Source organism: Pelobates fuscus, chromosome 9 (genome assembly GCF_036172605.1).
Source record: "Pelobates fuscus isolate aPelFus1 chromosome 9, aPelFus1.pri, whole genome shotgun sequence".
Taxonomy (NCBI): Eukaryota; Metazoa; Chordata; class Amphibia; order Anura; family Pelobatidae; genus Pelobates; species Pelobates fuscus.
Genome location: NC_086325.1, coordinates 76,697,089 through 76,720,086, shown reverse-complemented (window position 1 = coordinate 76,720,086; position 22,998 = coordinate 76,697,089). Strand labels below are relative to the sequence as shown.

Below are 22,998 nucleotides of genomic sequence, written 5' to 3'. Positions count from 1 at the left end.
AATTACAGGGTGACCGGCAGGAGGGGAAGCGCTCCCCTCCTGCCGGTCACAGAATGTAGCGTGGCCGAGCAGGCAGACCGGGTAGGGGAGCTTCTGATCCCCTACCCGGTGTAACAGGAAGCAGTAAGCGAGCCGAGAATGCTCCTCCCGCGAGCAGGCAGGTTGGAGCGTTGCCGTGCGTTACCATGGCAACACTCCGACCTGCCTGCTGTTCTCGCGGGAGGAGAGCGAAGTCAGCCTGCAGCCAGAGGAGCTGCAGGCTGAACAGCACGCGCCACCACTGGACCACCAGGGATTGAATTGAAGCTGTTCCCCCCTCTCCCCTGGGCCCTGACCAAAGGTAAGGGGGGAGGGGAGTAATACAAAAGTTTTTTTTTTGTTTTTGTTTTTTAAATATAAATATATCAATGCTTTAACCCCCTCCTCCCCCTCACCAACAGCACCCCCCCACACACAGAACCCCCCACACACACACAGAACCCCCCCACACACACACAGAACCCCCCCCCACACACACACAGAACCCCCCCCCCACACACAGAAACCCCCACACACACAGAAACCCCCCCACACACAGAACCCCCCCGCACACAGAACCCCCCCCACACACAGAACCCCCCCACGCACACAGAACCCCCCCACGCACACAGAATTCCTCCACGCACACAACCCCTTCATGCACATAGAACCCCCCACACACAGAACCCCTTCACACACACAGAACCCCTTCACGCACAAAGAACCCCTTCACGCACAAAGAACCCCTTCACGCACACAGAACCCCTCCACACATAAACAGAACCCCTCCACACATAAACAGAACCCCTCCACACATAAACAGCACCCCTCCACACACACAGAACCCGTTCGCACACAAAACCCCTCCACGCACACAAACCCCTCCACACATAAACAGCACCCCTCCACACATAAACAGCACCCCTCCACACACACAGAACCCGTCCACGCACACAGAACCCGTCCACGCACACAGAACCCCCCCACGCACACAGAACCCCCCACGCACACAGAATTCCTCCACGCACACAACCCCTTCACGCACACAGAACCCCTTCACGCACACAGAACCCCTTCACGCACACAGAACCCCTCCACACATAAACAGAACCCCTCCACACATAAACAGAACCCCTCCATGCACACAGAACCCCTCCACACATAAACAGCACCCCTCCACACACACAGAACCCCTTCGCACACAAAACCCCTCCACGCACACAAAACCCCTCCACACATAAACAGCGCCCCTCCACACACTCAGAACCCGTCCACGCACACAGAACCCGTCCACGCACACAAAACCCCCCCACACACAGAACCCCTTCACGCACACAGATCCCCTCCACGCACACAGAACCCCCCCACGCACACAGCACCCCTCCATGCACAAACAGCACTCTCTCCACGCACAAACGGCACTCTCTCCACGCACTATGCTAAAATCCACAGGTTAGGGGGCGCAAATTACTTGCCTTGCCCCGGGTGCTGACAACCCACGCTACGCCACTGCGTCAGGCCACAAGTGGTCTTGGGACAAGGACTGAGCACTCCTGATGTAGTGCTTTCCATCACATGACTCTATTTCAGTAAATCACTTATAATAACGAAACATTCTCCATTATGAATCAAATAATGTATTTTTGCTCTGTCCATAGTTTTTGGAGAAGATACAGCTAGGGTGTAATAATAAATTGTGATTAATTCGTTCGGTTAGTAGATCTATTAATTTATCCTGAAGGAGACAATTCGAAGTGCTAACCCATATCTATAAAGAATTGACCAATTCTAGCCCCTCCTATATCTCTTCACAGATCCATAGGTATGCCCCTTCTCGGTCTCTCTACTCTGCCTGTGACCTTCTTCTGTCCGCTGCTCGCACCCGTACGGCCAACTCACGCTTGCAGGACTTCTCGCGGGCGGCTCACTTCCTATGGAATAGCCTGCCTACCTCCATTAGACTCTCCCCTAGTCTTCAATCATTTAAGAAGTGACTTAAAACCCATCTCTTTAGAAAAAGCGTATGGCCTCCCAGAGTAACCTCTACCTTGCATGCCTGTCTTTTGCTCTCTCCTAAAGGGCAGCACTCTACTCTCTCCTCCAGCTCTGTTTCACTCCAACCTATTTTAATTGCTATTTCCTGTCCTATTGTGTTTCATAAAACCCATCTCTTTAATAAAGCTTATGGCCTCCCAGAGTCACCTCTACCTCGCATACCTGTCTACTCTCTGCTTCACTCCCACCTATTTTGATTGTTATTTCTTGTCCTATTGTGTTTTACACACCACCTCCTATAGACTGTAAGCTTGTTTGAGCAGGGTCCTCTTCAACCTATCGTTCCTGTAAGTTTTCTTGTAATTGTCCTATTTATAGTTAAATCTCCTTATTTTACCAGGAAAGGTACATTAAGGCTTGACCAGATCATATTTAGGGGTTTACTTGCTTATTGGTCAACAAAATGATAGGCTGAAAAAGAAAGGGCAGATTCTTAAAAAACTTTCTATTGGCAAAATGAATAGGTGAGTTCATTGATCTGAAATGTAAAAAACACCAATTATTCCACGTTCTCGCACATATGAAACAATTAAGAGTAAGCAGCGGAACTACTTAATGCACTAGGGTCAGCCGCTGGAAAGGCTCATCAGGTGACCCATGCAATTATGGCCATTCAATACATATTGCTACGCTGGAGCCCGATTGGGCACCATGGCCCTTAAGAGCACGACCAGGTCTCTGTAATATCGGTAATGCTGGGAGGAAGTGAGTGCAGGTCACTTCCTTTCCATACAGAAGGAGCTGCATGGGAGGAGAAGATAGAAAGCACAGGCAGCATGGGAGAGGAGAGCAAGGAGAGAGCTACTCTAGTCTGCCTGACTTTCCCATAAGCCTCAGTCAGCAGCAGGACTCCAGGCAAGGCGCCCTCCTGCACATAAAAGGTATGTTAACAGGAGGGTGGTTAAAAACATAAAAATGTATGATATGTATGTGTCATTGTGTGTATCTGTGTATCTGTCACTGTGTGTATCTGTGTGTGTTAAACTTGCATTGAAATGCAAACATTACATATAAAAGCACACCATTCAGTCAAAATCCAAAATTATATACAAATACATCCCTTCATTCAAACACATATTCTAAACACAAATGTAAACCCCCATTTAATAGCCTCTACTACATACAAATACACCCCTGCAATCAAACCCAAATATTAAATACGAAAACATCCCTGCATTAAAATGACAAAGTTATATACAAACACCCAACTATTCAAACAGCAACACTACACACAAAAGTACACCTGCATTTAAATGCAAACATAACATAGAAGTGCTACACTGAATTCACTAAATGGCTATGGTACGTACAAATACACCCCTACATGCACACATATACTCTACACAAAAACATGCTCACAAATACAACTGTTCAAGAATGGGCAAATGGTAAATCCCCAGCTGGCACAGCATAGTGGGAGTTGTATGACAGATGGGGATCTACCTTTTGGCCACCGTTCTGCTAGACAATTACTTGCACAACGGCTCTCTCTACATTAGTTCCACCACTGCTAAAACTAGCAAGTATTTTGCGGATGTGGTGACCAGAAGGAAATAATTTCTTAATGTAGTATTCCCAGGGCCGGTGCAAAGATTTGTGCCTGCCTAGGCAAAAAAAAAGGTTACTGCCTAATACGCTCCACCCACTAATGCAGACTGACACACACGCTGACTCAAGGAGACACACACTGATACATACAGACTGACACACACTGACCCATGTAGACTGACTCACACGCACGCACGCACACTGACCCATGCAGAATGGCTCACACACACACACACACACTGACGCATGCAGAATGGCTCGCTCACACACACACACACTGATCCATGCAGACTGACACACATGGGCCCTAGCACACACACACACACTGATCCATGAAGACACACACACTGACCCATAGAGACAAAAACATACACACAAATGCAGACTAGTGATGTCGCGAACATTAAATGTTCGGTTCGCGAACGGCGAACGCGAACTTCCGCAAACGTTCGCGAACCGGGCGAACCGCCATAGACTTCAATGGGCAGGCGAATTTTAAAACCCACAGGGACTCTTTCTGGCCACAATAGTGATGAAAAAGTTGTTTCAAGGGGACTAACACCTGGACTGTGGCATGCCGGAGGGGGATCCATGGCAAAACTCCCATGGAAAATTACACAGTTGATGCAGAGTCTGGTTTTAATCCATAAAGGGCATAAATCACCTAACATTCCTAAATCACAATGGATATGGATTGACACCTGACATATGACATATTGACACCTTGACATATGGATTGACACCTGTCCTCAGAGACCCTGATACACACTGACACAGAGCAGAATAGGGACTGTTTCCCCTACATAGGGTCACTTGGCAGATATGGATTGACACCTGTCCTGAGGAACCCTGATACACACTGACACAGAGCAGAATAGGGACTGTTCCCCCTACATAGGGTCACTTAGCAGATATGGATTGACACCTGTCCCCTTGACCCTGATACACACTGACACAGAGCAGAATAGGGACTGTTCCCCCTACATAGGGTCACTTAGCAGATATGGATTGACACCTGTCCTCAGAGACCCTGATACACACTGACACAGAGCAGAATAGGGACTGTTCCCCCTACATAGAGTCACTTAGCAGATATGGATTGACACCTGTCCCCTTGACCCTGATACACACTGACACAGAGCAGAATAGGGACTGTTCCCCCTACATAGGGTCACTTAGCAGATATGGATTGACACCTGTCCTCAGAGACCCTGATACACACTGACACAGAGCAGAATAGGGACTGTTCCCCCTACATAGGGTCACTTGGCAGATATGGATTGACACCTGTCCTCAGAGACCCTGATACACACTGACACAGAGCAGAATAGGGACTGTTCCCCCTACATAGGGTCACTTGGCAGATATGGATTGACACCTATCCTAATGATCCCTGATACACACTGACACAGAGCAGAATAGGGACTGTTCCCCCTACATAGGGTCACTTAGCAGATATGGATTAACACCTGTCCTCAGAGACCCTGATACACACTGACACAGAGCAGAATAGGGACTGTTCCCCCTACATAGGGTCACTTGGCAGATATGGATTGACACCTGTCCTCAGAGACCCTGATACACACTGACACAGAGCAGAATATGGACTGTTCCCCCTACATAGGGTCACTTGGCAGATATGGATTGACACCTATCCTAATGATCCCTGATACACACTGACACAGAGCAGAATAGGGACTGTTCCCCCTACATAGGGTCACTTAGCAGATATGGATTAACACCTGTCCTCAGAGACCCTGATACACACTGACACAGAGCAGAATAGGGACTGTTCCCCCTACATAGGGTCACTTGGCAGATATGGATTGACACCTGTCCTCAGAGACCCTGATACACACTGACACAGAGCAGAATATGGACTGTTCCCCCTACATAGGGTCACTTGGCAGATATGGATTGACACCTGTCCTCAGGGACCCTGATACACACTGACACAGAGCAGAATAGGGACTGTTCCTCCTACATAGGGTCACTTGGCAGATATGGATTGACACCTGTCCTCAGGGACCCTGATACACACTGACACTGAGCAGAATAGGGACTGTTCCCCCTACATAGGGTCACTTGGCAGATATGGATTGACACCTGTTCTCAGAGACCCTGATACACACTGACACAGAGCAGAATAGGGACTGTTCCCCCTACATAGGGTCACTTGGTAGATATGGATTGACACCTATCCTAAGGATCCCTGATACACACTGACACAAAGCAGAATAGGGACTGTTCCCCCTACATAGGGTCACTTGGCAGATATGGATTGACACCTGTCCTCAGGGACCCTGATACACACTGACACAGAGCAGAATAGGGACTGTTCCTCCTACATAGGGTCACTTGGCAGATATGGATTGACACCTATCCTCAGGGACCCTGATACACACTGACACAGAGCAGAATAGGGACTGTTCCCCCTACATAGGGTCACTTGGCAGATATCGACTGACACCTGTCCTCAGAGACCCTGATACACACTGACACATAGCAGAATAGGGACTGTTCCCCCTACATAGGATCACTTGGCAGATATGGATTGACACCTGTCCTCAGAGACCCTGATACACACTGACACAGACAGAATAGGGACTGTTCCCCCTACATAGGGTCACTTGGCAGATATGGATTGACACTTGTCCTCAGGGACCCTGATACACACTGACACAGAGCAGAATAGGGACTGTTCCTCCTACATAGGGTCACCATTTTTAGCCCAAGGCAGCTCATATCATCAGGCCTTTTTTAGTCTAATGTATCGCCCACTGTCAGTCCCTTCAGGATCCCTCCCTCATTCATCTTAATAAAGGTGAGGTAATCTAGACTTTTTTGACCTAAGCGACTTCTCTTCTCAGTGACAATACCTCCTGCTGCACTGAAGGTCCTTTCTGACAGGAAACTTGAAGCGGGGCAGGCCAGAAGTTCTATCGCAAATTGGGATAGCTCAGGCCACAGGTCAAGCCTGCACACCCAGTAGTCAAGGGGTTCATCGCTCCTCAGAGTGTCGATATCTGCAGTTAAGGCGAGGTAGTCTGCTACCTGTCGGTCGAGTCGTTCTCTGAGGGTGGATCCCGAAGGGCTGTGGCGATGCGTAGGACTTAAAAAGCTCTGCATGTCCTCCATCAACACATCTTTAAAGCGTCCTGTCCTTGCCGGCGTGATCGTGGGAGGAGGAGGATTACTTTCACCTCTTCCCCTGTTAGATTCCGGTTGTGCTGTGACATCACCCTTATACGCTGTGTAAAGCATACTTTTTAATTTATTTTGCAAATGCTGCATCCTTTCCGACTTGTTGTAATTTGGTAACATTTCAGCCACTTTCTGCTTATACCGGGGGTCTAGTAGCGTGGACACCCAGTACAGGTCGTTCTCCTTCAGCCTTTTTATACGAGGGTCCCTCAACAGGCACGACAGCATGAAAGACCCCATTTGCACAAGGTTGGATGCCGAGCTACTCATTTCCCGTTCCTCCTCCTCAGTGATCTCAATGAAGGTATGTTCTTCCCCCCTGCCACGTACAACACCACGGGTACCAGATAGGTGACAACGAGCACCCTGGGATGCCTGTTGTTGTTGGTCTTCCTCCTCCTCCTCAAAGCCACATTCCTCCTCTGACTCCTCTTCCTCACAATCCTCTTCCAGCGTTGCCGCAGGTCCAGCAAGCGATGCTGATAAGGCTGTTTCTGGTGGTGATGGTGACCACAACTCTTCCTCTTCACGCTCATCTACGGCTTGATCCAGCACTCTTCGCAGGGCACGCTCCAGGAAGAAAACAAATGGTATGTCGCTGATGGTGCCTTCGGTGCGACTGACTAGGTTTGTCACCTCCTCAAAAGGACGCATGAGCCTACAGGCATTGCGCATGAGCGTCCAGTAACATGGCAAAATAATTCCCAGCTCCCCAGAGGCTGTCCTAGCACCCCGGTCATACAAATATTCATTAACGGCTTTTTCTTGTTGGAGCAGGCGGTCGAACATTAGGAGTGTTGAATTCCAATGTGTCGGGCTGTCGCAAATCAAGCGCCTCACTGGCATGTTGTTTCGCCGCTGGATATCTGCAAAGTGCGCCATGGCCGTGTAGGAACGCCTGAAATGGCCACACACCTTCCTGGCCTGCTTCAGGACATCCTGTAAGCCTGTGTACTTATGCACAAAGCTTTGTACGATCAGATTACACACATGTGCCATGAACGGCACATGTGTCAACTTGCCCAACTTCAATGCCGCCAACAAATTTGTTCCGTTGTCACAAACCACTTTGCCGATATCCAGTTGCTGAGGAGTCAGCCACTTTTCCACCTGTGCGTTCAGGGCGGACAGGAGTGCTTGTCCGGTGTGACTCTCTGCTTTCAAGCAAGTCAAACCCAAGACGGCGTGACACTGCCGTATCCGGGATGTGGAATAGTACCTGGGGAGCTGGGGGGGTGCCGTTGATGTGGAGCAAGACGCATCAGCAGAAGAGGACATACCATTTGAAAAGAAGGGAGTGTAGCCTTTAAACTACACTAAGCCGTTTTACTGAGCCATTTTAAAGGCTCCACTCTTGTGAGTATAACAGCTCTATTTATTTGTTGCTATATATCCAAACGGAACTTCACTATATTCTTTGTATCCATTTTCCCGAGATACCAAGGGAGCCTATATATCTATCCATTGGAAAAGGGGAGGGGTCGCCCTAAACAGACTCTCAAGTGCTTCATACCAGAGCTAGGTTTTCATAGCTCTGGAATCTGTGAGTGTTCCCTTGTTATTACTAATATCACATTCATAAGTGTTTAATAGTTTGCACTATGTACACTTTATTTTTGTCTTAAAGGTATCACTAAAACAGAATATATATCCCTGTATAAAAAATAAGTGTTTATTTAAGTGTATCACTGGTATTGCATGTGGTGTACCACAATTATAAATAAGTGCTCCACTGTTCCATTGTATATTGTACTTGATTGTGTGGTGTTTTGGAGATTTGAACAATCAGTGTGGTTGCACCTATAATTGTTAGATTTTATTTAATTTATGAAATAACTTTTCTCTAGAAATATATTTTGAGCTATATGTTTCTTACACATCTATATCTATATTCTGCTCAACATTTGCTTGTCTTTTGATCCCACTATACAACTATATATACTTCTCGATAACTTGGCCAATAAATGCAATCATTCAGATATTTATTTTATGCTAACAGACTGAATCTGCAGCTATTCTGTACATAGCAAGGAATCTGAAAAGCCCCTCTAGGAATTTGAAAGGCCTTATTTAAAAAAACTCACAGCTTTAATTTGGAACAGCTCACCTGTCCAGCTGTAACAAAAACGGAGCATATGAGAAATCTAAGTAGATTGCCCTTCGTTAGTCCCCGCTCAGGTTTTATAAATGCTTTTGTTCACTTGTTCTTTACACAAAGAACCTTTACCAGCCTGATCCCACCAATAAGAGCCGTCTAACCAAAATGCTGGGGAGTCCCCTCTGCACAGAAGAGAGCAACCAGACAATAGTTTCTTCCTTGTTTGGGCTTCGTCAACGAGGTGTAGCTGATACCCCTCTAGGCACAGTGAGCATGAAGTCAACATCTGGATTACCCTTTTAATTTATGGAGAGTCTAAGTAAATGCAGCAACTCTAAGAACCTATCCACCTGTATAAATCTCTTGAATACTTTAGTAAACTTTTGGACCTATAGATTACTCTGATAATTCACTAAATTTAACCTGTTTAATCTATTGATTTTATTTTTTTTAATTACTTCGACAATACACTCGCCCCCCTTTTTTCTATTTATTTTTGCTCCCTCCCTCTCCTATGTCCTTTTCCTATTCTTTTCTACCTACTCCTATTTTTTTTTAAAATGTAATGTCTTCTGCATATAATGGAACTTGTATGGTGTATACTATATATTTGTACATCCACCAGCTAAAGTAGAGATATTATCAAGAACAAGCCAATCATCAATTTATGAAAATAAGCAGCAAACAACAGAAAGTCACAATGGCTTTAAGTGATAATCACAGTGCTGATTTACAGGAAATAGCTTTTTTTTTAAACATTCTATATTTACATAGTAATTTTACAGTTCAGAGGCATCAATGGTGCACAATTCAATGAGAGCTTATTGGCTCCCAACTTTCTAGAATACTGATAAGCTCATAAAAATAGATTTTCCAGATTACGATGTAAACAACTTCTTTAATATGGGTTACTTTCGTATGGGGTATGCTGACTTGCAAAAAAAATAGGCTTTCCTGGTAGCTAGCACAACTATGATAGGTCTTCAAATTGGCAATCAAAATGTAGTGAATAATCAAAGTATTAGTCAGTCAGGATAACAAAGCGTTAACTTGTTTTCTGCCCAAGAGGTTTTCCTTGTCAAATATATAAAAAGGTAGATTTGATTCCAAATTAAAAAGTGATGTGGATGGAACCTCTTGAGTCTTATATTTACTTTGTTTGCAAGATTTTGTTTTCTTTTGTTTTTGTTGGTACTTTCCTTCAGTAGGCTGAAGCATTAGCAGTAGGAGTCAATGTGTAAAGGGAATTTCCACATAGTGGTTAAAGGAAAGAAACTGACTGCATTTCGTTACTTAAAATACAATATCCTTCAATTAATATGAATATATCATTGACAGCATACACTAATGATCCATGATAAGATTAATTTTACACTTATTTGTGAATGTTCCTTTAAGGTCAGACTTGCTTTGTTTCTTCAAGTTGGCCACACCAAATGTCCTAAATTTTATTTCCAAAATGGCCAAAAGGCTAACATAATTAAGTGTAGTATCTTGAATATCGTGCATATGTTTGCTCACATGTATCAATTTACACAACGCTACTCACTCTGTACAAACATACGTTTACTCAACGCGTGTCATATCAATAGGAAAGATTATAGTATTTGGCTAGTGTTTTGCCTAAAGATCTACTGAGGTGACAAGTTAAGTTTACAAGATCCTTGATGGTCACGGTGTATATGGCGGTGGCTTTTCATCTGGTGGCATGTAAGGTGGAGAATAGCGAGGTGGTGCATTGGATGGCCACATCAAGCTGGAAGATGACTGTGTTGAATTTGGGTCATCTGACAAACCAGAGGGAGTAGATGCTGGGAAGACAGTGGAATGCTGTAAAAAAATAACAAAATTCAAGAATGAGCTTAACATCATTACAAGCATGGGTTTCTTGACATCAACCTCTATATCTTTGTCTGCGTGTGTGGGTACTGGGCTTAGAATAACAAGTCCTACGCTACTGCCAGGCTTTAAAACGTACTTGTCACTGTAAATCTTTAGAAGTAAAATACAGCATGGGCCAAAATCCAAAGCAGGGTTTGAGAATAAACTTGTTTAATGAATCGATTTCAATGATATCACATACAACGAATGCTTAAAGTATGGAATTTTGTTTGACTAGATACGGAAGAGGACATTTTTAAATTGAGCTCCATTTGCCACCTTGCAAAGTCGGGCTCTTTCGATTGCATTGTTCATAACGTTTGTTAATGTTCGAAGCTCCAGCACTCAAATATCTGCACAGATATTCTCCATTAGCTGCTCAAATCGTTCATATAGACCCTCTTCTTCAGATATCCCCACAGGAAATAATCATGGGCTGAAAAGGTTGGGCAAACGTGGTTGAAATTATCCGCCAGCTGAACAGTTTTCTCAGGATGTCCATTTTGGCCCTGACTGTATGGGCAGTAGTGAAATCACTTTTTAGGATGATTTTTCACTACAGGACATACAATTTTTCTATCATATTCCGATATCTCACACCAATAAAATTCCACTATTTTTACTCGTTGTTACTTTATGAAATGAATCTCCCAAGGCTCAGTTATAATATGTACCTGCAACAAAAAAAATTATTTATCTGTTAAATCCTACTCCAAATTTTGTCCCACCCTGTATTACAAACCAGGGCTAAATTTTCACTCGCCAGTGGCCAGTGGAAAATTTGAGTCCTGTGTGGGTAGATGTGTACAACCAGGTTATGTTACAAGTTACATATGTGACATAATTCTATCTAGTTTTCTGCCTCTTGTTTTGCTAACATGCACTATGAAATACATGCTGTGATACAGAGTTGCCAGCTCTAGGTTTGTTGTGAGAAATCTGCTCTCTCAGTAAGGATGTCTGCTGAGTAAGACACAAGGAACACATGAAGCAACAGCTGCTGGACTTGTTATTCAGCGGCAGGCACACAACTTCTGCACATGTGGCAATCTGGAGAAAATGATTCCTCATGTGTGAAGACTGGAAGGCATATATACTACATTAAGAATGCAGAGAAATAGTTTTAGTCCCTGCATTAATCAGATCCTTTGTAAAATGTCAGCATTTAAAAGGCACGGAGCAAACGGGGTGGATGGCTCATGTGACTTTTAATCCTCCACAAATATAACGTCCATGGTAATTTAGAAAGAGTAAATGTGATTTATAAAAGTATCAAAACACACCTTTCAATTGTCATTTATCTCATATTCCCAGTAAAGTGACATTTTTTTTTACTACTCATGGCCTTGATTTAACATTTTTGAATAAACTTTACAAATAATTAAATATTTTTGGATAAATGTTTATTTTTCGATTTTTTTTCTAACTATTAAAATATCAAAAGTATAGATAAATATATCAAGATACCAAAAGATGAAAATGTTTTTCAAAATATCAAATCATTTGAAAAGCTTATCCAAAAATATTAAATCGAGGCCAGTATCATCGAGGTAAACATAAACTCATGAACATGGTTAAATTACACAGGCAAGCTGACCAGAAAGAAGCTTCACCAATCTGGAACTTTTAATTCAGGTTTTAGTAATCTGGTCTTCTAGTATAAACCCCTGTCCAGAAGAATTTTATGGGTTTTATAGCTTAGTGCGCATCGTCGGTTCCATTCCTCATATTAGATTAGTGGAATTCCTAAATATGCTGCTAGCAGCCACACAGCACTTACTGTACAGCCACTGCTTAAAAGAGCACTATAGTGCCAGGAAAACAAACTTGTTTTCAGGCCCCCCCCTCCAGCTGGGCTGAAGGGGTTAAAACCCCTTCAGCCACTTACCTTTCTCCAGCGCCGGGCTTCCTCTGTGCTGGAGAACTCTCCACCCCCTGCCGACGTCAGATCCAAATGCGCGTGCGTGGCCAGAGCCGCGCGCACATTCAAACAGCCCGTGATAACTATGTGTTCCACTTGGCTTTAAATGCCTGCACAAAATATTATAAATAAATAGATCAGCTGATATTTTTGCTACTTTTACGTTACATTTTCTATAAAAGTTTAGTCAACAATGCATGAGAGTAAAGCATATTGCGTGCATATAGAAAGACACTTTTTTTTTTTTAGTGGTAATTTTAAAGGGGTAATTTTACATTTTTATTATACCCATATATTGTATTATAGCATGTTCCTGAAAGCCAGCTTGCACTTGTAAACTGTAGTGTGTATTAGGGATCGACCGATATTGATTTTTTAGAGCCGATACCGATACCGATATTCTGTGAACTTTTAGGCCGATAGCCGATATAATTTGCCGATATTCTGTACATTTACCATTTTTGGAAAATAAAAACTATTTCTAAAGGTAAATGCACAAATATACATGCCACGTGTAGTGGATGCAGTGTGTTTAGACAGGGGAGCTGTGTATGTTTGTGTAGTGTGTGTGTAGTGGATGTAGTGTTTGTGTAGTGTGTGTGTGTAGTGGATGCAGTGTGTGTTTGTGTAGTGGATACAGTGTGTATTTGTGTAGTGTGTGTAGTGGATGCAGTGTGTATTTGTCTAGTGTGTATATAATGAAAGCAGAGTGTTTGTGTAGTGTGTAGGTAGTGTGCGTAAAGTGAATGCAGTGTGTGTGTGTAAAGTGAATGCTGTATATACTAAATGCAAAGTGTGCGTGTTTGTGTAGTGTGTATATAAGGAATGCAGAGTGTGTGTATTTGTGTAGTGTGTGTATAGTGAATGTAGTGTGTTTATATAATGCAGAGTGTGTGTGTGTGTGTATAGTGTATGTATATAATGCAGAGTGTGTGTAGTGTGCATTATATAAACACACTACACAAACACACACTGAATTATATAAACACACTACACAAAGACACTGAATTATATAAACACACTACACAAACACACTGTATATAATGCAGTGTTTGTATAGTGTGTGTATAATGCAGTGTGTTTGTATAATGTGTGTGTATATAATGCAGTGTGTGTTTGTATAGTGTGTGTTTGTATAGTGTGTGTGTGTGTGTATATAATGCAGCATGTGTTTGTATAGTGTGTGTGTGTATATAATGCAGTGTGTGTTTGTATAGTGTGTGCGTGTATATAATGCAGTGTGTTTGTATAGTGTGTGTGTGTATCTAATGCAGTGTGTTTGTATCGTGTGTGTGTGTTTATAATGCAGTGTGTTTGTGTAGTGTGCATTATACACACACAGTATACAAACACACACTGCATTATTATACACACACACTATACAAACACACTGAATTATATATACACACACACTACATTATTATACACACACTATACAAACACACTGAATTATATACACAGTGTGTTTGTGTAGTGCATGTGTATAATAAGAGTGTATGTGTGAGGGGGCATTTTTTATTAAATTATTTTTTTTATTTTTATATTAATTTTTTTTATATATATATATTTAATTATTATTATTAGTTTTTTGTTGTCCCCCTCCCTGCTTGTTGCCTTGCCAGGGAGGGGGGATATGTTAATCCCTGGTGGTCCAGTGGCATTGGCTTAGCTGTGGGAGGAGGGGCAGCAAGCGTTTACTCACCTCCCAGCAGCTCCTCCAGCTCCCCAGTGTAAATCTCGCGAGACCAGCGGCCGTCAGAGCTCTGACGGCCGCTGGTCTCGCGAGATTTACACTGGGGAGCTGGAGGAGCTGCTGGGAGGTGAGTAAACGCTTGCTGCCCGCCCCTACCAGGACCGCCGGGCTTGTAATGAGCTTGGCGGTCCTGGGAGGTATTATCGGCAATATCGGTATCCCTATTGGCCGATACCGATATTGCCGAAAATACCGAATATCGGCCGATTATATCGGTAAAACCGATAATCGGTCGATCCCTAGCTGTGTATTATCATTATTATTATTTTTATTGCCATTTATTTAGTGCCAACAGATGCCGTAGCGATTTACAATATTATGAGAGGGGGGATTTAACTATAAATAGGACAATTACAAGAAAACTTACAGGAACGATAGATTGAAGAGAACCCTGCTCAAACAAGCTTACATTCTATAGGAGGTGGGGTATAAAACACAATAGGACAAGCAATAGCAATCAAAATTGCTGGGAGTGAAACAGAGCTGGAGGAGAGAGTAGAGTGCTGCCCTTTAAGAGAGAGCAAAAGACAGGCATGCAAGGTAGAGGTTACTCTGGGAGGCCATAAGCTTTCCTAAAGAGATGGGTTTTAAGGCACTTCTCAAACGATTGAAGACTAGGGGAGAGTCTAATGGCGGTAGGCAGGCTATTCCATAGGATGGGAACCGCCCGCGGGAAGTCCTGCAAGCGTGAGTTGGCCGTACGGGTGGGAGCAACGGACAGGAGAAGATCACGGGCAGAGCGGAGGTGCATTGCGTTACAAGATGAGCATGTATGCATCATAGTCTCCACCTCGTGTGTGTCTCTGTCATTCACTAAACTGTGAGTTATTGGAAAGTGACCAGTGAACTTTATGACAGCCTAGCTGGAAAAATATGAGTTTGGTTTTACCTGGTCAATTACCATAATTTCCAGTTTACTGAACAACTTATACTGCATTATTCAATAAACAGGTTGGAATGGCAATTCTCATATTTACTAAAGCCAAAACCAGGCGGGAATTTGGTTGCTCCGACAAGATTTGCAGCAATTGCCCATATGCATTTAGTGTCCGGATTAAAATCTGTGCTCTCACATCCAAACTCTATTTAATCAGGATTATTCACTAAAGTGAGAATTCAGATGATTCTTCAGTTCAGCTACTCTGGCCTTAACTTTGAAATTCAATTTTAATTCTCTCTTTAATAAATTACCCTGAAAGTATAGGATTCGGAAGATTCACAAAGATTTAACAATATTCTAAACCTAATACATCCAACAAGATGCACATTTAAAAATTATGTTTCACTTGCATTTTGCAAGTCAATGATAATCTGAATTACCATTTGGAGGCAATTATTATGGCGCTTATTAATTTTAAAGCTCCAATCTGCCGCCTATGTATAATGGGCCCCTTTCCCTCACTGAGTTTACTTAAATTATATCTGATGAGATGAGCATACCCACAGGGCAGGAAAAAGGGTTGGATCGACAGTTGAACCATTTTTAAGACTGTGTGTGTGAGCCACACGCACACAGTTTGAAAAGGCTTCCACCTGCACACGTGCTCACAGAGTTGCCTGCACGAGAAGAAGCTGATTGTCTCCATCGCCAGCGCACGGTGCATGCTGAGAACGGATGTAATTTTTTAAGTTTCAGGCTGACTAGCTCACGCTTGCATAAAATTAAAGATTTTTTCTGTATAGGCGGTGTTTCAAGCTGAAATGCTGCACATATAGACTGCTTGCACAATGACCACTTTTAAAAGCAGACGTGGTCATGATGGTTAAAGTAACCTTTTAAATCATTTTGAACCGATACAAGGCTTCTAAGCAGCCAATAAACTGCCGATACACGCTAGAATTTTATTGAGGCTCAAGTAAGTAAAATAGAAAGCAAAATTCTTGCACTGTGACCTCTGTACACTAAGTCCACCGGCGAGAACACATAAAGCTGTACATATAAAGACACTTCTATTTTCTATGTAGCTCCATAATTGAAAACTGAAGAATATGTGTGGATGAGTCCCCTATGGCCCAAAGGAAGTTCATGGAAATTAACTAAACACAATCAGTATCGTATCAGTGAATCTCAAAAATGATAGCAGCCAATTAACATAGAATATTGACCTCTGGGTGCCTGACTGTAAGTCGCTAGAAGTTTTCTGTAATTATTTTATCATACCTGTAAGTCATAGGCAGTGTAAGGTGGAAGATGTGGAGTACTGTGGTAATAAGTATTATAAGAGGGCACTGGTGGTCTTGTGTTGTACTGCACTCTAGGCCGTGGTGTCTCCAATATACATGTAATGGCAGGAATAGTTGGGTTCTGCAAGTACAATAAATGGTCCATTACAGTAAAATGGTCAATTACAAAAGGTAGAATCCTAAGCAACATACACAAATTCCCAATTCTTCATTGACATGTCACTCCAGAAATGTGGTAGAAAATGCAATAGTCATACATATACTACATTGCATCACATTATATTATATGCAGCACATGATATAATTTGTACATGGTGTTAGACAAGTTGCTAGCAGATATTATCTATAGTGTTTGCTAGCTATAGTATGTATTATCGTCTATTAATGTCTTAATACACCCTTAATATCTGAATTCCTACAATAAATACAGGTACATACGGCTATGCCCAGCTCATGTGTTAGAAAGCCAAATCTCCTTTAACCCCTTAAGGACACATGACGTGTGTGACACGTCATGATTCCCTTTTATTCCAAAAGTTTGGTCCTTAAGGGGTTAATGAACTTCAAGCAAATTAATAAATTAGCTAGTAGTATAGGAAATGATCACTCCCGCAAGGTTATTCACTAGAGTGAAAACTGTTGGGAATTGAAAGTGAATTTCAAATTTCAGGCCAAAATGGTTCAATTTTGGCTTCCATGACCTGAAATTTGAAATTTACTTTGAATTCCTGACAATTCTCATTTTAGTGACTTTGCAACATTTTGCGACAATGGAATTGCAAGCTAGTTTTCTAACTTGGCCATTCTGGCCTATAATTTGGAGCCTGTATCAAGGATTAGAAATTACAGAATAGCAAAACTGGATATCCCCAGTTGTTATAGTAGAAATGTATCGCACATGATGCTTGCTACGGCCATAATGCCATATTTTAGAAACCAGAGTGTGGTTGTTTTTTTCAGCAACAACTGTTGTTCTGACTTTTGGGCACCAAAAGGTTAATTGAATGAATAGCCTTTTCCAATAAAAAAATGTTCATATGATCGTGATCTAAAACTACCATATTTTGATAATTAAGTATCGTAATTAGTCATTATACATATTTAAACTTCTCATGTTTACATATTTAAGTCAAATGTTTGGTTGGTATCTCACCATATCCTTGAATCCTCCGAGTACAGCAGCTGTAATGATTCCAAGGAATAGACCCACAATGTTCAGTATAGTTACCGACCAGAGCAAGTGGTAGAGGTGCACAACATCTTGGCAACTTCTGACATCAATATATTCATAATACAAACCTGACACTCCAAGTCTGCAATTACAATAAAAGAAAGTTAAAGAGATTAATTGCAGTTATTTAAGGGTGAAGGTAAGACATTTATTTGACTCAGATTATAATATCTCTATTGTTTTAAACTAGACATTCCACATTCATTCTGTATGTTGTTTTTTTTTGTTTGTTTTTTTAATTACTCCTGCAACACAAGACAAATAAGATAAAAAATAAATAAATAAAAAACACTTTACTTTTCTACTAGGAAATGCAATTTATGATGGAAATCAATAATACAATATGTCTATTGGCCATCTGGCTCTATGATGTCCAACGTTGGTCCTTCAGGTAGTAGACTACATTTCCCATCATTTTTGTTATTCTTTAGTTTAATATTACACACTAAAGATAGTGAAGGGATTTGGATGTAGCTAGTGATAAAAAAAAAAAAAAAATCTTACATGAAGGTGTTTTCTCATATCTCCCATCTGTTCTGGGAAGGGGATACTTGAGAAAAGCCTCCAAACTACACAAGACAAATGTGTCACTAAACATACCTGTTCATAAAACACCTATTTCTTTAGGTCATATAGGCAGTCCTAGCTAAAATGTTTTCTATGTGAAGCAATACCACTATGAAGCATCAATTTCCAAGATAAAACATCCAATCCTTAAATATTTCTAATAAAAGCCTGTACGATCACGGCACATTCTAGTCATCCAGGCGCTGTTTAGTACTCTGATGCAGATCATTTAATAAAGAGTTTCAATTATATCGATGTCATATTTTAGGTTGCAACACTTTTTCTGTTTTTTCAAAGTAATTTTGCTATCTTTATCAGTAACAAATTTTAGTTGTGTATTACAATAGAAGCTTGGATTGCTAGTTTTGGGGATTTTTTTTCTTCTTCTAAATGAATCCCAGTATCTCACTTTAAACTCATTAACCTAGGAGGCATAAAATTATCCTGCATGTGTCACTAACCTCCCACAGTTATATAAGTCACAGCAGTAACATGTGTTGCTTTTTATCTTCAGGAAACAGCCACGGACAGGTTGCTGGCACGTCACCTGCAACAACAAAAAAGGAAGGAAGAACACATACAAAGGAAAATAGGACCCCAATAACCTTAAACCAAGACCCCTATAGATAACCATATGAAATCATTTCCTACTGCAAATATCAGGTAGCATATTCTCTTTCTTACCTGTGTTGTATCATCGCCCTGTGTTGTTGTAAAGTAACTACACTTCCCTGCATAAAGAGGTCTGAGGTCCTTGTTAACAAAGACAAAATAAAAGGCATTAGTACCACGAAATGGAAGGTTTGTATTTTGAACACCAGAAAGAAATGCATTGACAATCCGTCTAGAATTGAATCAACAATATATTTTTTAACCAGCATGACTTTATATAAAATGAAAAGTCAAAGGTCTATACATACATGTGTGAATTCAAATTTTGGAAAAACTAATTCTCTGATTCAGTGCCTTGTTGATCTTCTAAAAATATTTCATGCGTGCATTTATGCTTAAACCCCAAAACTGCAGTATGTTTGATCAATTCAGTTGGTAAACAATGTAGGTGTGTCTCAGACAAAGTATTATTTATCTGACTACAATTAGCGAGGTACATGATAAAATACATGTGGGCAAATTTTGCATCAACTAATAATATCCTGCATTGGGCATCTCTTTCAATAATTGTGTGCTTGACATTAATTCTTTGTATTCTGGTCTTGAAGGTCTGCTCACTGTCTCAATTAGTTATAAGACTATTATATGATTTGACAGCGAAGGATGTTTACTTAAATCTTGCAATTAACCAAAATTGCATAGCCTGAGAGACACACTCAGTGCCTACAGCACATGGTGTATGCAAATAATCCACAGCTTTTCACTAAGAACCACGTCCATCCAAGATATAACGCACAATGAAAATTTGCAGTAGTTTTTATTATATGGTGTTTCATGGTGTTCATTGTAGAATTCAAAGGGTCAACTTGGCTCATCTCGTGTTTACTGTGCTAAAAGCTTCCTTGAGTTGTTCAACTTAAGAACACACTCCATCAACTGTGTTTGGTGAGATCTCCAGGAGATAATCTCTAGACCTGTTCTTCCAATAAAGTTAACAGGCAAACTACTGACCCTACTCTAATCTAATAAATAAATGCCATTGATCACTAGTAGCCTCAGTTTTCAATAATAGTATACAGCCATGTAATCAAATGAATCATATACTACTTTCAGAAGGAAAAGCATGGACTGCAAATTATGTTTTTAAAAATAAAATATATTTTTCTTCAATTTAATACAGAACCACAAGCCAACATGTACAGATGTAACAATCTGTGCTTTGCTGAATTATAATAGGTCAAGAACCTCTCAAACACCTGTAAGACAGTTAAAGGAACACACCAAGAACCATAAACACTACACTAGTGTAATGGTCATGGTGCCACGAGTCCTCTACCCCCTCCCCTTTGTAAGTAGTCAAACAATTTTAGAATGAGCTTAGCTATGGAGGACTAATGGAAGATTCTAACTAGGAACATTCGCCTAGTTCTGAGTTCGGGTAGGCAGGGAGCGGTTCTAGGAGAGAAGTCAAACCGTTCTTCAAAGATTGACTCCTTGCAATGGGGAGGAGGGAGCACCAGTGCACTCCTGGCACCATAACTACTACAGCTCCCTTTAGTGGTTATGCTGCTTGGAGTGTTGCTTTAAGATTTGATAAACATCATCTTACAAGATGTCAGATGAATAACGGCAAATAATTTATCAGTACACTTTATGGTCTACTACAGAATGAACTTTAATCATACTGCGGGTGTTTTGGCTCACCCTGATTTTTATATCCTGCACATCTCTCCCCATTCACTGAGAGGTTTTTGCATTGCATACTTACTAAATGTCTGGCAGCAAAAACACCATCCACAATTGCACAACAAAAAGCTGCAATCACTCCAAAGCTGATAAAAACTATAGATGCAACAAGCTGTAAACAGAAACACAAAGTATATTTGGTCACAGAGGAAACTATGTAACAATAACTGTTACCGCAAAGGAAAGTAAATAATATAAAGAAGAAAAAAAAAAACTGAAATTAATGAAGCTGCTTAAAAAATATCTTAAGAAGGGCGTTCCAAGTAACATAACCACTATAGTGTCATCACCCAAATTTGGGTCTGTTTACAAGCAGTTCGTCAAAAAAATACTGAGTCTATGCTTGGCATTCAGAGACTGTACCCTCTTCAGCCACATTATTAATGTTGATTTTAGTCTTTCATATTACCAATGTTACCAGTGTCAATTCCATCCAACCAGGACAGCAATAATTAGCTGACAGTGCCCAGGGCAGGTTTGCCCAGCACTTCTCACCAATCACCACCATCCTGGTGAGACAGAATTCCCAGTTATAATGCAGACATGTAAATTCTGCATCACGTAAACATTATTTCTCCAAATCTATATGACCATAGGCAATCAAAGGAAGCAAACATGTTGCTAAGCTGTCCTCATCTAAAATAGTTTGTAAAAAAAAAAAAAAAAATGGAAGGCGGTAGCAAAACAGAGTTTGAATCATAATTACTATAATCAGCCATAATAGTTAGTGTAATGATGAAAGAACACAAACTTTGGGTTAGTATTAAAAAACTGTCAAGATACAATCCGCATTTATTTATCTGTTTATTTTGACACACAAGCTTGTTCAGTTTCAAGAGCATCACTTGCGGATCAAAGAAATGTGGTAATGAAGCGGTAGACATGTCATCCGGTGCATTTGTTGAAGGCAGCATCTGTCTACAAGTTAGGTAGCAAAACTGTAGACTTGATGAGATGCTCAATAGTATGGTGGTTTACATTTCATGATTTTACAGAAGGACAGTACCAGGCCAGCTGACATATTGATATATCAGACTCCATTACTGTAGCTATCAGAAAAGTATGTATAACCCCTCCTGTGATCTTAGATAAATAAGTCTGTAAGACTTAGTCTGTAAGAAAATTCTGTTTTCAATCTTCCAATCTGAACAAAGAAGAGGTGACCAAAACAGAGAAGGCAAGTTAACAGCCAGGGGTAAAATAGGCTTTATATGAAGGGAGTGCCTAATATGTGAAGAGCTGTAAATGGGAAGCTTATATGAATAAACTTTGCTTTCTAATATGTTTGCACACTAATTAACTGATTAACAACTTAATTAAAATATCACTTAATATACTATTTTCTTTAACATTAGACGTGCACAGTTACTTACCATCTGCCTCTTGTTTTCTATTAAGTTGGATCCAATTATCCCAAGAATAGATCCAAACCCGAGCTGAAAAAAATAGATAGCATTACTTTCAACCTACTCCCGGAATCAATTTTGCTTCTCTTATGGTGCATTCCATAGTCTCGATGCAACTGCTTTAGTGATGTTCTTTATGTTTCTGTTTTTTTTTCATTTCATTTTTTTCATTTTATTAAAATCCATAAAATTTTAAGTATTAAAATAAAAATACATTCGTAAAATATATTTTGTACATAATTGTACACTCATGGAGATGTGATTTTATTGCAGGGGTGGTGAGGAAGTAGATCCTCAACTAAATATTTAATTCTATTTTGCTATCTTTACAGCTGGTAAAGAAACATGAAAGTTGTATTTCTGAAGATCTACCCATCCACCACCCTTGATTTATATATTCATCTATCAGTAAAGTCTGCAAATTAGGATTTTTGACTGGGTTTCTGCTTCACCTTATAACAAGTTGTAACGGAGTTCCCTGTACCCCTGGCTGGGTAACCTCTGCCAAGGACCGCTTCCTAGCTGGAACAGGGGACAAACCACAGCACTTCTGCCCACAGTCGCCGTGGCTTGACTGGGGCCCTGGAACCGTTCCTTCTTGTAGCCGAATGGTCAATTCGCTCTAGACACCCCCAGGCACTGGACAACACTCAATCCTCGGGGCTCTAGTCCTTACAAGGACTTTCCCCGTTAAATCCCCTGCAAGCTGGAACAGCAGACACAGGGGTTAAATCTTCCTTCCCTCCAATAACAGGAAACACAGTTTTGGATTGC

General features: G+C 41.3%; 1 protein-coding gene across 2 annotated transcripts in view; it reads right to left on the bottom strand.

Annotated features, from left to right (window-relative positions):
• Positions 1–9,613: 9,613 nt before the first annotated feature.
• TMEM255A (transmembrane protein 255A) overlaps positions 9,614–22,998 on the bottom strand; it is a 46,176-nt gene continuing 32,791 nt past the window's right edge. Inside the window, exons 3-9 of one of the 2 annotated variants that reach the window (XM_063432097.1) lie at positions 22,192–22,254; positions 20,841–20,930; positions 19,145–19,213; positions 18,922–19,007; positions 17,816–17,975; positions 16,640–16,783; positions 9,614–10,753 (exon numbers count right to left, since the gene is read on the bottom strand). In XM_063432097.1, the coding sequence (XP_063288167.1) occupies positions 10,595–10,753; positions 16,640–16,783; positions 17,816–17,975; positions 18,922–19,007; positions 19,145–19,213; positions 20,841–20,930; positions 22,192–22,254 (771 nt within the window). In that variant the 3' untranslated portion in view covers positions 9,614–10,594. The remainder of the gene's footprint in view (positions 10,754–16,639; positions 16,784–17,815; positions 17,976–18,921; positions 19,008–19,144; positions 19,214–20,840; positions 20,931–22,191; positions 22,255–22,998) is intronic. The other variant, XM_063432098.1, reaches the window with a different exon arrangement.